The sequence below is a fragment of the Marmota monax genome, unplaced genomic scaffold (assembly GCF_021218885.2).
Source record: "Marmota monax isolate L192 unplaced genomic scaffold, Marmota_monax_Labrador192_F-V1.1 WCK01_AAM20220418_F8-fsc00031, whole genome shotgun sequence".
Lineage (NCBI taxonomy): Eukaryota > Metazoa > Chordata > Mammalia > Rodentia > Sciuridae > Marmota > Marmota monax.
In genome coordinates this window covers 3,022,205-3,038,047 of record NW_026695197.1, presented here as the reverse complement: position 1 = coordinate 3,038,047, position 15,843 = coordinate 3,022,205, and the positions used below count along the sequence as shown (strand labels likewise).

Here is a 15,843-nt window from a genome sequence, read left to right as displayed (position 1 = left end):
ATATATATATATATATATATATATATATATATATATATTGGTCTGGGGATTGAATGCAGAGTTGCTTTACCACTGAGTCACATCCTCAGCCCTTTTATCTTTTTTTGAGACAGGGTCTCATTAAGTTTCTTTAGGGGCTTGCTAATTGCTGAGGCTGGCCTCAAACTTGCGATCCTTCTACCTCAGCCTCCTGAGTCACTGGGATTACAGGCCTGTGCCACCATGCCCAGCTAATTTTTTTTTAATCAAAAAGAAACCATGTATATTGAATTTTTTAATTTGCCTTTGCACTCAATGGCTAACATGGTAAGTTCTGTGTCCATGCATACATATAGACTTATGTTTCAGTGTTGCCTTATGTATCATTTAGTAGTAGCTCTCTTTCATTCTGGTCACTGAGACATTAGGGTAACTGAGAACCAGTAACTTGAGCAGTTCATGCTGCACACTAGACTCTGACATGCAGTTCTCAGGCACCTCCTTCAGAGGAAGGTGAACTGGAAGCCCTGCTTTGGTGAATGCCAGGTTGGTGAGCTCAGAGCACGTGAGCCCTTTATGAACAAGAGTCTCCCTGTCTTCATCTTTGGCTCCACAATAGTTTCTGTTTTCTCCCTCTTCTTCTCCACTGCTCTCTTTCTTTCTCCTCTTTTATATTCTCTTCCAGTTGTTCCCTTCTTCCTTCCTGATCCTGTCTCTGACCTGATGGAACTACAGTAACATCATTATGTCGTTTTCCTCACCCACCCTGGCATGGGCAAGCTGAGCTGCAGAACTTCAGAGCTAATAATCTAATATTAAACAGTGAGAGTGAGTCGTCGCTGGGTTCTGCTCTTAATTCAATTAGAGATGTGGAAGGTAATTTTCACTCTGTGGTGGAACACATTCTCTCTGTTGTTTCTACCTATTTACAATAAGCTACAGGTTAATACTGTATCCATGAAGTATTAAAACAGCAACTGAGAGTGGGCCCAAGTCCCCATCCTACTCATTATTGTATTTTTTAACACCTAAAACTTTTTTTTTGAATTACCCAATATTACCTTACCAAACTGTTCTGATTTTGTTTGGATATTTGTGTCATATAATTATGTCCCTGGCTCTGAATAAATATTGATGTTTATGTTGACTGATACTGATATTATCTTTGCAAAGACTTCCAAAATTTTGCTCATAAAACCTTAAGACATCCTGAAATGCATTAAAGAAGTGAACAAATGATGTGAACAGACGCTTCTCAAGAAAATGAAATACAAATAGCTAATAATTATATTTTGAAATGTTCAACTTAGCCACTCAGGAAATGCAAAATCAAAACAACCTTGAAATTTCACCCCACCATCAGTGTGGCTATTATAAAAATAAATAAGTAAATAAATAAATAACTGATGTTGGTGAAGATGTGGGGAAAAAAGAATCCTATACATTGTTGGTGGGAATACAATACTAGCATAACCACTATGGAAAACAGTATGAAAATTCCTCAGAAAACTAAAAATAGACATACCATATGATCTAGCCATACCACTCCTGGGTGGATACCCAAAGGAAGTGAAGTCAGCATACAAAATAGATACCTGCATAACTATTTTTATTATGGCATTTTCATAACAGATGAATGGAAAAGAAAATGTAGTACCTATGCACAATGGAATATTATTCAGCCATAAATAAAAATGAAATCATGTCATTTACAGGAAAAAGAATGGAACTGAAGGTCATTGTGTTAAGTGAAATAAACCAGACACAGAAAGACAAGTATCACATGTTTTCTTTAACATGTGAAAAAAGAAAGAGAGAAAGAAAAGAAGATGGCTTGAAAGAAGAAGAGGAAGGAAAGGCAGGTGGGGAGGGAGAGTGGAGAATACAATCAAAGAATAATAACTGTGTGTGACGGAAATGTCACAGTGAAACCCATTAACTTGCATAATTAATGTGAGTTAAGAGTTATAGTAATAAAAACCGAATAAAGAAATTATTCTCACTTTCCCCCCAAAATAGAGCAACAATTTTTTTTTTTTGGAAAGAAGATGTGCTTCTTTAGATTTTTCTATAATGATAGCTAAATCTTGTCTTTTGATGCCCAGTATCATCCATTTGGATAAAAAAAGTTACTAAGTTCTTTAACAGTCAGCATTTATTTTACTCCTATTTTTCCTTGAACTCTTATATCTTATTTCTATTGATGACCCAAAGGACTAGATTAGCCTTACAATCATATTGAACAGCACAATTGAGCAACCAATATGCAAATATGAAAGTTTTGATACAATATAATTAAATACAAAAATAAAACTTGATTGGAAATGTATCACAGAGATGAATGGAGTTTTAAAGAAACAATGGATAAGTAAGTGATACTAATTATTAGAATTAAACAAGTTTCAGCATCAATTCCAGTTGTTTTTGTCTTTTACTTGTAAATACAGTTCTTAGAGAACTTTAATAGATAAATGATATTGGAGGACTTTTTCTTATAAATTCTTTAAACTTATTCTGAATGACATGACCTAAAGTTACAGAGTAATCTATCCTTAAAAGTTATTTTTAAATGTTACCTCTAGTCAGCTGATAAATCTTTCATCTTTGTTGAAAACAAATAATTGAAAACCCTGACTAATGAAAAGATTCATTAAAAGCATTAGAAGTACTGGGTGTGGTGGCGCACACCTGTAATCCCAGTGGCTTGAGAGGCTGAGGCAGGAGGATTGAGAGTTCAAAGCCAGCCTCAACAAGGGCGAGTCACTAAGCAATTCAGTGAGACCCTGCCTCTAAATAAAATGCAAAATAGGCCTGGGGGTGTGACTCAGTGGTTGAGTGTCCCAGAGTTCAATCCCTGGTACCGCCCCCCACAAAAAAAGAATCAGAGTCAATTTTCTTTCTCAATACTGACATCATAGTTTGAATTGTCTCTTAGTTTAATGCCCAGGATAGTTTTACAACCCATTGCACTGCAATTCAGTAATACTTACCATGGACAATTTTTTTAAAAAGGGAAATGAAGAGAGAAGAACCAGCTGATACCTTGAGTTCAGGTGTAGGTTCAGCTAGTTTAATTTAAGGAAAGAATATAGAAACTGAGGACCTAGAAAATATGTCGTTTAAAAGTATGTGATTCCTCTACCCTTTGAGCTGCTCATGCATTTCAGTGAGTGTGCCCAACTGAAGACCACTGTTATGATAACAATGAAGCTGGTATCAAGTTTCTTAAATTGGTGCACACATAAAATCAGATGACTTCCATTCCATAGTGGACACTTAGGTTTATATTACCATTTGACTTGATAAAAAGCAATGTGGTTTAGAGACACAAATTCCTTAGACTTGGAGGCAGAAGAGCTGGGTATGAGTCTCAATTCTGTCCTTTGCCAGCAGTGTGACTATGGACAAACCCTCCAGGCCCTCTACTTCTGACTCTGATCCAAATGGAATCACAGTGAGAAATGGAAGGACCCAGTAGACGTTTGGTACATCTCTAAAGAGAAGAATGCAAGAAGTTTTTTTTTTTTTTTTTTTTTTTTTCTGCTTGAGAGGATGTGTTCATGGCACCCAGGCCATATAAAAGTACTGGTTAATCATTTTTAGAGACTGCAAAGTAGCCACATCAACTAGATTATCTTTGGCTCAAAGAGAATAAGAAAGCATTTGAGATTCTGTTACTTTGCACTTGTCCAGTTTATGGAGAGCTTGAATAGCCCTAAGAATCCTGGAGAATAACCTCCTTTAAATTCTTTCACTGCTCCTGACATTTTCTAAGACCAGGGAAATGCAATGTTAGATCACAAGCCATGTTAGGTGTCTCAGTTAACAGAACTTGTGCAGGAGAGGCCTCTGTGATAAACTGGTATTTCTGTTCCCTGCTCAGCTGACTTTACTGCTGAGGGTTTCATTAGCCAAGTCCTCCAGTCCCAGGGCTTCATATGCAAGTCTCCTTGAAGGAACTCAGCAGGTGTTACTTGGGAGGCCTTTGAAGTCATGAGCTCTGTCAGGAGCTCCTTACATTTCAGGAAACACCTGGAATGGGTGTTTTGGAGGAAATGTGAAATGATATCACCTTCCCAAACTGTGCAAAGTAGCATAACTGCGTGAACCTCAAACTCTGAAGAATATTTATGGGCTACTGGGTAATTGCAGAACTTCTTGGCTGTGAAAATCCCTTGCCATATGTGCTTTTCAGAGCATAGGTGGGCCAGACATGATCCTCTGATGTGGCTTAGCCTAAAAGCCTGGTTAAAAGACACCCACACAGAATGGAACTGGATGAATCAGTCACCACAGTGACAGAATACTAGAAATGACAGTTGGAGGCACCTACTGTTGAGGGAGCAAATTAACCTGGAGAGCTGTGGGGCATCCTAAATGTATGATGGTTTCTGTGGACCTCATTGATGAGAGAGTTTTTTGTCTTTTCTTTTTCTTTGTGTGTCCTTATAATAAGTTGCATTAATGAAAGGAACCGGAAAGTGCCTAAGAAAATAATTATATGTGTTTGTGCATTAATTTATGAGAATTCAGTGGAGAGTAAGACACAGTTCCTGCCTAGAAAGGTTTGCATATTAAAAGAGAGGACAAGCAGATAAAAGAAAAAAAAAGATATAGGGAAATATTTGACATTGTAAAAGAAGTATATGTCAATGGGACCTGTGTAGGGAGTCAATTCTGATTCAGTTAAAGAGCTTTTAGTCTTGAATTGCTGGGTTCAAATCCAGCCTGTTCTAATTGTGGGTTCTCATTTCTTTCCTAATTTTTTTTTTAATTTCTAAAATGAGATACTTCCATATACTTTTTAGGAATTTTGTCATATGTTGAAATAACATTGTTAACTGTAAAATATCTTGTTACTATAATATGGTGGAATGACAATACAATGACAGACCTTACCCCCAGAACCTATTCCTCTATGTCTGAGTTTAAAATGCTCAAGCTCATTTTGAAGCCCATTAATCACATTGATGCTGTCTGTCGACATGTGGGTGGTAAATACCATAAAATGATTTGGCAAAAAAAACACAAGGTAGACACTAGATCCATTCATTTACTGAAAAGGTGTATGTGATAGGCACTGTTCTCTGTATGCAAGTTCTGACTGGTTTTTATATACATGATTCCAAATGGAATAATAGAATATATGACATTAATAATACATTGCCATTTAACTTTTAGAAAATTGCAGAGAATTTTCTGGGTCTCTTTCAGTATTTGCTCCTAGAGAGAAACTGGTGATTTTATAAGATATGTGAACTCCAAGTCATTACCTGGGTTCATTGAAATATTAGAATGCATGTTATTCTCTTACATATTGAGTGTATTTAAAGTCAGAAGTATTGAACAAGGCTATTTGTGTGTCTATGACTTGCCTTTTTGAAGTCAGTTTTGAAGTCATCTGCACACCTAGGACCATCCTATTAATAAGCAGTTCTCTCTTGAATTATGCTTATAAAAATTATTGAGTAAAGTAGTTGCCATCTTCCTAGAGATATGGTGGAGCCGCCAAGTTTGAGCCTAATTATACCACTTTTGTTTATAATTGAAGGTATATCAAGTAATGGCCTTTTAGTTTGTAAGGCATATAATTTTCTGTGTAGAAAGGAAGGGCAAACAGTTCTCATGCAAGTAAAATCTAAGGGCTTCACTTGAGTCTCTCGTCACATACCCTGTCATCAAAATGCTCTCTATGAGGGAGGAGGAATTCCAACTGCCTTCCCACTTGGGAAAGGGAAGGAAGTATCACTACAGCCCAATTAATGGATTCATTGCTCTGTGATGAAGTCTTCCCTGGACCCCTAAACACTAGAAAGAAATCATCATTAGACTAGCTATTTAGGATTCAATGTTCTCTAAAAAGAAGGAGAAGTATCTTTAAAAAGGAAAAGCATCACATAGTCTTAAGAGTCAAAAAAATACTTTTAAGGCAGGATTTTTATCCTGAAATTCTATAGGTAGATGTCACCGAAGGAAACTGTACTAAAATTATAGTACGGTAATAAATTCTTGCTATCTCTAGGAATATAAAACTTATTTTTGTTAAACCTGAAGTTCTCATCAGGGACTATGCGGGAATTGGAAGGTAAAATTATAAATGTGTCCATTTGGCTTAAAAAAGTACTTAATGGATATAATTCCTTAGCCACTTATATCAAGAGAAAAAAAGTAATAGATATGAGATTTCATGCTTCCATGTAACCTTTAGAGTTTCTGCGATATGCAGTACTAAAAACAATCGTTTAATGTGCTCTAGGATATTCTGTTTAGTACAAATAAAGCAATCAGATATTACATCCCGTCCCACCACCCCTATCATTTTATTTCTGGAAACCTGCCAGTCAAAATAAATAATAGAGGTGAGACGTGCTTCTATGTAAACACCAGCCTTTTTTTTACTTTCCAAGAATCAGAATGTTTACTTGGAGTGTTTATATCTCATATGACAAACAAATGGTTACCATATATGGAAAAACTTGTTAATCTAATCAATGGCTGTTTTTTTTTTCTTTATGGTTTTATCCCTTGATAGAGTATAGTCCTCATTCAGCTAGTAACTATTCTGCTTCTAGTGATTCCTTCCTAAAAAAATTATACAACCTAAAAAATTTACCTAAATCTTTAGATTCTCTAGGCAAATTTACAAAACTAAGGTTCAGGAGCCAGTAATGAACTTCTAGTGCATAGGCATTCAGTAATGATAACCATAGAATAGCAGAGTTCTGACAGTGGAGGAGGCTTCGTGACATCATGTCTAACCACACATTCTCCCTGGGTTACAATAAAGCTCTGTGAAGTGGAATGCTTTCCCCTAAGTTACACAGCTACTTTGAAGGGTAGCTTGTGACTCAAACCTGAGATGTCTGATTCTCAGTTCAGTTTTGATTGTACCCCACCAGCACATCCAGTTTATAGCAGAAGAACATGATGATCATCCTTAGGAAGAAAATATAAAGGACTCAATAATAAAAGAAAACACCCTATTGAAACCTAGAGTTTGGGGTACTTTTATTGGTTAAGCCAGTCAAAACTTTGTTTAAAGTACTCTTTGTGGTTGAGATGTAGCTGACACAAAGTACCCATGAGTCTGAGAGGTCGCCACACCCTCATTAATGTAAGCTACAATGATGCCCCAGAGAGCCTTTGATTTAGGTGATGAAAAAGGGGTAGAGTTCAAGTGTAGGAAATTGAAGAAAAATAGGCATGCTTATTTTCCTATAACACCTGTAATATCATATTGATTCTCCTAAACATTTCTTGGATTTGTCACGATCTTGAAATATGCTGGAAATCTTTACTTTCCTGTTCCAGACATTTTTAATTGTTATCTTCAGGGAGCTGTTAGAAATGCATAAGAACATATGCTCATCACAATTACCATAAAATATCAAAACAAAAGCTATAGTATCAATGAGAAGTGGGAAAGGATTGAGTGTTAAAACCACTAGGATTACCAAGGAAAATAAATTAATACTACCAAAAAGAGGTCCTGGGAATCTGAAATATAATACTCTTTCAAGATCAAGGAGAAGGTGAATTGACTCTTTAATTAAATAATAACACATTTAATAAAACATGCCTGTGCAGACAGCAATAGGAGACAAACTTCAGTTGCTTCTAAAATCTTGACCCATTTTGCTGAAAACAAAATGTTTATCTGAGCCAAAGCATGGATATACCCCAGAGAAGTATGATAAGAAGTATATGTGGATAATTTAATATTTTTCTTACAGACAAGTCTGATTCTTAACCTTCCTTTAGTAACTTTGTCATTTAGTAAATAAATAACAATCATCTAATAAGACATTGCACTACTCTAGTGTTTTTCAGTTTAAAAATATTTTTTTAAAAAATGGTCTTGTTGAATAATGTCTCTTCAACTAGGGGAACAGAATGTTCTATCAGTGTTCTCACGTTCCCTACCGAGCTTGGGCGCTGTGCCCTCTGGCAGTGTTGGGCTTCTGCACCGCTTTTGAAGTTCATAGAGACATAAACTCTGGAAATGACACTTCCTATGCCAACTGGTTAACCTTGTGTTCCCATCTCTCCCAGCACTGGCTGCCCTGTCTTTTAGAACCAAAGCTCATGAATTTAATGTCTCTTGTCTGGGAATAGCATGAGAATCATTTTCCAAGTTATGTCATAACACCCCTGCAGACGTAACACCCCTGAGAAGACTGAGGTGGAGCCAAGTATGGGGTATTTGCTTAATTTGCTTGGAAAAAAAAACTACATAATTTCCTCTCCTTATCTTTCTCTTATTCTTTTAATGTATTTTGACTGATTTGTTTTGTCATTTGATCATCTTGGACTTAAGTCTAATCTAATCTAAACCGGCTTAATTGCTTCTTTACATAATCTTTTCTAATTGAATTAGCAATAGTTACCTCCTCTAAGGGTAGGATACTCACTGTGAGTGGTGCCCAGAGAGACATTTCACACCTTGGCCACCCAGGGTTGAGGAAAGTAATATAACCTCTTAAATGCCATATTTATGTTAAAGAAATTATTTAAATATTTCCTTCCTGACTAAAGGTCAAAAAAGTATGTTGTTTCCCTAAGGTCTATGCATTGTATCAATGTTAACTTCCTAGTTTTCATATTGTATGTAGTTATATAAAATGTTTCCATTGAGGGAAAATGGGTAAAAGGTATAGGGGACCTCTCTGTACTATTTTGGTATATTGCTATGAATCTGTAATTATTCAAAGTAAATAATAATAATAATAATAATAATAAACTAATTAAATAAATGAATAAATTTCCTTCCTGGCTTGTAGGAGGAATGCTTTAAATAATAAGACTTAAATATTTCATAATTAGTTGCAATGTAATTTTGATATAGCTGATATCCCTCTACTTTGAAGGAAACTCACAGGAAAAAACTGTTGAAAAGAAATGCACTATCTTAACTTTATATCCTTTCAAATATCAAATGCATTTGTACTAGGAATTTTCACAACAATCTGTCTGATTTAAATATAAGTAAAAGATGATGAAAAATGATTTTATTTCTAACTATAAATTTTAGAGTATTCCTAGCATTTAATCTGGATTAGATTGTGTCTCTGAGACCATATAAGTTTAATTTATTAGTCTAACTAATTTCTCACTCTGTTTCTCTATGCCATTGGGTCCCTTGAGGCACATAGAATCCTGTGAAATAAATGGAAGCTGGACTTGTAGATCTCTCTTTGCAGAAAGGAGGTTAAAAATGGAATAAATTTCATGTAGAAAGAAAGCCCAAAGGAGACAGGAGAGACAAGACCTGAAGGCTATATTTCCTTCCTTAGCCTTTAAATTCTACTTACCATTAGAAGGATCAAAAGACAAATGTTTCTGAGAAGGAGCCAATCCATTCCTTCTGGTCTCTCTTACATGCAAATCCCAATGAGATTCAATTTTAGTCCTGGTCTTCTGAGTCCTGAATTAGGTTCTGTGGCAAGATGTGCTCCGGGATGCCCTTTTAGGAGGGCATGGATGATAACTCTGATGCTCTCCGGGCCGAGGGATGAAGATATTCTATAATGACTCTGTTTCCCCACCCCAAACTCCTGGGCTGGTCTGGAAGGCTGGCATTGTTTGGGCCCTGGGTAAGAATGTAGACACACCTTGATTCTTATTGCAATGAAACCCTTTGTGGGACACCCTCCCCCCCAAAAAAAATCATCTTACAGAGGAGTACAAGATTTATAGGGAAGATACCCAATGAATAATAAATTACTCACAACATGAAAAATAATTAAAATGCTAGGGCCTATCATCATGCTGAATGAAATTAGAAGGCTGTTTCTTACTGCCAACATTGTAAAAGCAAAATTATATATACTGACAACACAGACACACACATGTCCACTACAGAATCAACTTCAAGGAATGATACGCTTAGCAGAGGGCATTGTAAAAAGGCAGCAGGCCTACAGAATGGTGTGGGGAGGAAGACAGAATAATGAAACTCTCCTCTCTTACTTCATAAGATTCCGGTTCCTCTTTAAGAAGTCCTATGGTTGACCTGCACTCTCAATTTTTAAAATGTTTTGGAATAACATGGTTAAGATGAAGAAACTGATTTAACTGGTACCAGGATGTTTGTTTTTTTAATTTTGGCACCTTTCTCCTGATTGTATAATTGAATCTCTGTGATAACAATACTTATGGAATTATGTTAAAATAACAGTACAGTTTCCTTACTTCTCATGGGCATTTCCACTAATCAACAATGTATGTATCCAACATGAATGAGGAACATCTTTTAAACCATCACAAATGTTCGTTAAGGAGAAGTTGTAAGTTCATTAAAGAGAGTTTAAAAACCAAAACCAAAACCAGAGCTTATCTGGATTTAAAAAAAAATCATTTTCCTGTTTAAATTTCTCTCTTTTCCTTAGTTAGTATGTGTTTTGAATAGGGTTGAGTCTTCTAAAAAAAAAAAAATTCAGGTTGGCAGCAACATCAACCAACATAAAAAGAAAATATATTTAAATGTTCTCTAATTGCTAATACCTGTTGGTTGGAGAATTTCAAAGGGAGAAGGATCTTCACTATCCTGTCACTGTAATTCATAAGCAGGGCAGACTCAGCAGACTCAGCTGTGGAATGTATGCTAAATGGTGCTTGCTTTCTTGAGAAACAGTGTAGCCTTTTTGGAAGCATCAGAAAGACTCCAGGCAATTCAATTATAGGGGCAGTATAGTACTCTAAAATGAAGAGAAATGAATTACATGTTGGACACATTTATGAGAAAGAGAGAAGAAAATTATATTTAAGCAATGGGGAAAATGAATTGCTGCAAAGAGATAGTCTTTGAAGTTGTCTACCCAAGCCAAACCTTAAATTTGGGAATATCTGCCTGATTCAAAAATATATAAGGTGACCAGGTATTTTTTTGTTTTATTTTATGTATGATTGAATTAGAATAATTTTATTTTCCTAACAGAATTAATGAAATAAGTCTAGATTCCTAAGTGATTTTGCTTTTCACAAAGGGAAGACTATATTCTTCTCTATTGCTATGTCCAATGGAAATATTTCATGAAGCTTTCCACCTTTGTTTTGCATTATGAGAGACTGATTTTGCTATGAAAATACCTGAGGCTGGGTAACGTATAAAGAAATGAGGTTTATGCAGCTCACACTTTTGGAAACTGAAAGTCCAAGATCAGGCAACCCCATTGTTTTGGCTTCTGGTGAGGGCCTTCAGGCTGCTAAGCAACATGGTGGATGGCATCATGGCAGGAGCACACACAAGAGTGGGATAGCAGTCACATGGTAGGGGAGAAAACAAGTGAGATTCAGGCACCAGGCTTGCTGTTTCTACACCAACCCACCCTTTTTGGAACTAACCAGAGTCTTCTAAGAACTACATTAATACCTTCCAAGGGCAGTGTCTCCAATGACCTGACCATCTTCTCCAGACCCTGCCTCTCTAAGGTTCCATCACTTCTGTCCAATCACAATTCCAGCACATGGACCTCTGGGTGATGCTCAAATCATATTCAAACCATAACAAGTAGTTTTAAAAGATTCTGTAGTAATGAAGAAGAGACTATTTCGTGCTCCGTTTTTTCATTTCTACTGAAATTAAAGTTATAGTCCTGATCTTAAAGTACAGCCCCCAAAGACAATACTAGGTCATGGTTCTGAGCTTGGGTAGATAAAGAACAGCTACTTCTGTTTCATCTGAGAGCTTCTGGATACTATAGAAAAAAAAGAGTATTAACTATTAATGCCTAAAGATACCATAGAGATCATGTAAAGCAATGTCTCTTCCTTCTCTTCTACTCTTGTTGTAGCAGTAGTTCAGAGAGGCCAAAGAGAGGGCAAGAATTTCATCTCCTGCTTCACCACCAATCTGTATAAATATCTAGCCAATTTTCAGTCTTTGTTACACGTGTGAAGGCAAAATAGTTGATGGTCAAATATTATTGGTTTTAAATAATTTTTACATACCTTTCAGTTTACTAAACTACTGAATCTAGTAGTTATTTCTATGAACAGAATTTTTTTAGTAAGTTCTTCCTAGTATTTATCTTTGATGTCAAATCTGTGACATGTCATTTGCTCAGATAAAAGTGTACCTTGAACTTCAGGGATGCTCTGGATATTTAATGATTGTTCTTGTGTTTGTATAATATCATCCAAAATAGCAGGACATTTGCATTCCACATATTACTTGTATATAGCACATAGAACTCTTTTTTTCTTTTTTATTATTAATTTTTTAAATTTATATATGACAGTGGAATGCATTACAATTCATATTACACATATAGAGCACAAATTTTTCATATCTCTGGGTGTATACAAAGCATATTCACATCAATTCGTGTCTTCATATATGTACTTTGGATAATGATGTCCATCACATTCCACCATCATTTCTAACCCCCTGTCCTCTCCTTTCCCCTCCCACCCCTCTGCCCTATCTAGAGTTTGTCTATTCCTCCCATGCTCCCCACATCCCACTATGAATCAGCTTCCTTATATTAGAGAAAAGATTCAGCATTTGTTTTTTGGGGATTGGCTAACTTCACTTAGCATTATCTTCTCTAATTCCACACATTTACCTGCAAATGCCATGATTTTATTCTCTTTTATTGCTGAGTAATATTCCATTGTGTATATATGCCACATTTTAAAAAATCCATTCATCTACTGAAGGGAATCTAGGTTGGTTCCACAGATTAGCTATTGTGAATTGTGCTTCTATAAACATCGATGTGGCTATGTCTTTGTAGTATGCTGTTTTTAAGTCCTTTGGGTCTAGACCAAGGAGTGGGATAGCTGGGTCAAATGGTGGTTCCATTCCTAATTTTCTAAGAAATCTCCATACTGCTTTCCATATTGGCTGCACTCACCAGCAGTGTATGAGTGTACCTTTTCCCCCACATCCTCGCCAACACTTATTGTTGTTTGTCTTCATAATAGTTGCTATTCTGACTGGAGTGTGATGAAATCTTAGAGTGGTTTTGATTCACATTTCTCTAATTGCTAGTGATGATAAACTTTTTTTCATATGTTTGTTGATTGATTGTATATCGTCTTCTGAGAAGTGTCTGTTCAGGTCCTTGGCCCATTTATTGATTGGATTATTTGTTTTTTTGGTGTTTAGCTTTTTGAGTTCTTTATATACCCTAGAGATTAATACTCTTATCTGATGTGTGAGAGGTAAAATTTGCTTCCAAGATGTAGGCTCTGTATTCATCTCAAAGATTGTTTCTTTTGCTGAGAAGAGCTTTTTAGTTTGAATCCATCCCATTTATTGATTCTTGATTTTAATTCTTGAACTATAGGAGTCTTATTAAGGAAGTTGGGGCCTAATTCCACATGATGGAGATTAGGACCTACTTTTTCTTCTATTAGACACAGGGTCTCTGGTTTTATTCCTAGGTTCTTGATTCATTTTGAGTTGAATTTTGTGTATGGTGAGAGATAGAGGTTTAATTGCATATGGATTTCCAGTTTTCCCAGCACCATTTGTTGAAGAGGCTATCTTTTCTCCAAAGCATTTTTTTTGGCAACTTTGTCTAATATAAGATAATTGTAATTTTGTGGGTTTTCCTCTGTGTCTTATATTCTGTATCATTGGTCTGTGTGTCTGTTTTGGTACCAATACCATGCTGTTTTTGTTACTATTGTTCTGTATGTAGCATAGTTTAAGGTCTGGTATAGTGATGCCACCTGCTTCACTCTTCCTGCTAAGGATAGCTTTAGCTATTCTGAGTCTCTTATTTTTCCAGATGAATTTCATGACTGCCTTTTCTAAGTCTATGGGGGATGTCATTGGGATTTTGATAGGAATTGCATTAAATCTGTATGGTGCTTTTGGTAGTATGGTCATTTTGGTAATATTAACTCTGCCTATCCAAGAGCAAGGTAGATCTTTCCATCTTCTAGGGATGCCCTCTTTTACCACTTCTATTTAACATAGTTCTTGAAACACTGGCCAGATCAATTAGACAGACGAAACAAATTAAAGGGATACACCACAGGAAAAGAACAACTCAAATTAGCACTATTTGCTGATGATTATGATTCTATACCTAGAAGACTCAAAAAGTTCCACCAGAAAACTTCTAGAATTAGTAAATAAATTCAGCAATGTACCAAGATATAAAATCAACACCCATAAATCAAAGGCATTTCTATACATCAGTGACAAATCCTCAGAAAAGGAATCGAGGAAAACTACCCCATTTACAATAGCCACAAACAAACAAACAAAAAAACAAACAAACTTGGGAATCAACTTAATGAAAGAGGTGAAAGATCTATATAATGAAAATTATAGAACCGTAAAGAAAGAAATTAGAGCATAGAACTCTTAACACTTGTATTTCCCAAAGTAATGCCACAAGAAGGCAGCTAATTCATTGTGTGTCAGTACAAGTTCTCTTTGAAAAAAGGAAATGTATTCTATATAGGCAAAGATCTTGTAGAAATAATGTTAGGGAAATTTTTCCAATAAACTGTCATAGTATAGGGATACTGGTAGATTGAAGGATTTAAATGCAGTTATACTTCTTGAAAGCATGTGTTAGAGGAAAGGACATTTACAAAATATTTATGGTCCTAAACTGTCAGATGTAGTACAGTAGTTTCTAGAGCTGACACAAGCCAAAGTATTTTCATTAGTCTGGGCCTGGGGGGGGATAGACAAAAGGTAAACAGGCTTGTTTAGCTTTGACCTAGAATGTGGCCTTGAGTACATGTCTGATGGTTCATCTACAGTCCTGAAGATAAGCATCCTATCCCCTCATTAAAGTCAATTTATGTATGGCTACGAGGGGCCCACCAACCAGGTTATTTAGTGGGTGTTAGAAATCATGGAGTTTAAATGTCAGTTTCCTAAAGTGTTACGTTAATATCATAAAGATGATGCTAGTTTACACCCTAAACGCCCTAACAGAGGTAACTTGTTGATTCTTTCTGTGACTTTGGGTCACTGGTGTGGATGTATTCCAAATACTAGGGACAGAATAGCATGGCTTCTAGCTCTGTTTTAATTAAAGTGTGCTGTTTACATATTTATTACATACTTGCTACATACATATCTTATTCTGATTTCTGACTCCCAATCATGGTGTTGGTACCTGTACCACAGTGTGGTAGTTACTTAGATATCACTCTGGCTACTTTGAGGACACTGGTAGTGCCCTCTTGGGAAAAGCTGTACCATGTACACAGTTTATCTTTGGTGCTGTTAGTTATGCATCTGGCCAACTTGGAGACAGGATCTGGGCAGCTCAGTTTGTTTTGGGAGAAATCTAGGAATAAGATGGTCAAAAGATGGGAAGTGCCTTTTGAAATATGTTTCTTGGGCCAGTATATATAAAGTGCCTCTTTCTTGACCCCAGATATACTGAATCAGACTCTCTAGGAATGAGACCAAGAATTATTCATACTTAACATGTTCTCCAGGTAATACTGGGGTTGCAGGCTGAAGTTAAAAGCCATTGAGTCAGGATAATTACCTGTTCCTATGAGTGGTCTAGGGAGAAACATCATCATGTAAAGCAGGAATTTTTCTGATGTGAGTAACATTTAGTACCTCTACATGTTGCAGGCAGCAGGGCAGTATTGGCCATTTGTGTTTCTTTTTTATGTGAAATGTTTATTTCCTTTTCTTTTGTTTCCATTTTATTTATTATTGATTTGTAAACATATGAAACTTAATTAGAGAAAATGAAGGTGAAATCTTTACTGAGTTTGACCTTCAGCTTTCCCTCTCCTCTTCCAGTGACATGGAACTGGCTCTCCACAGGAATGTTCTCTGATAATTTTATAGTTTTCTTACACCCCTAGATTCTGAAGCATTGTGCCACTTTTAGGGACATTTCCATTCTTAATTTAGTTCATTCACAA

General features: G+C 36.1%; 1 protein-coding gene across 1 annotated transcript in view; it reads right to left on the bottom strand.

The window, feature by feature from the left end:
• The window catches only part of Dsg4 (desmoglein 4), a 41,425-nt gene extending 31,843 nt beyond the window's left edge, over positions 1-9,582 (bottom strand). Inside the window, exon 1 of the mRNA XM_046428456.2 lies at positions 9,291-9,582. Coding sequence (XP_046284412.2) covers positions 9,291-9,338 — 48 coding nt within the window. The 5' untranslated portion in view covers positions 9,339-9,582. The remainder of the gene's footprint in view (positions 1-9,290) is intronic.
• Positions 9,583-15,843: the final 6,261 nt, after the last annotated feature.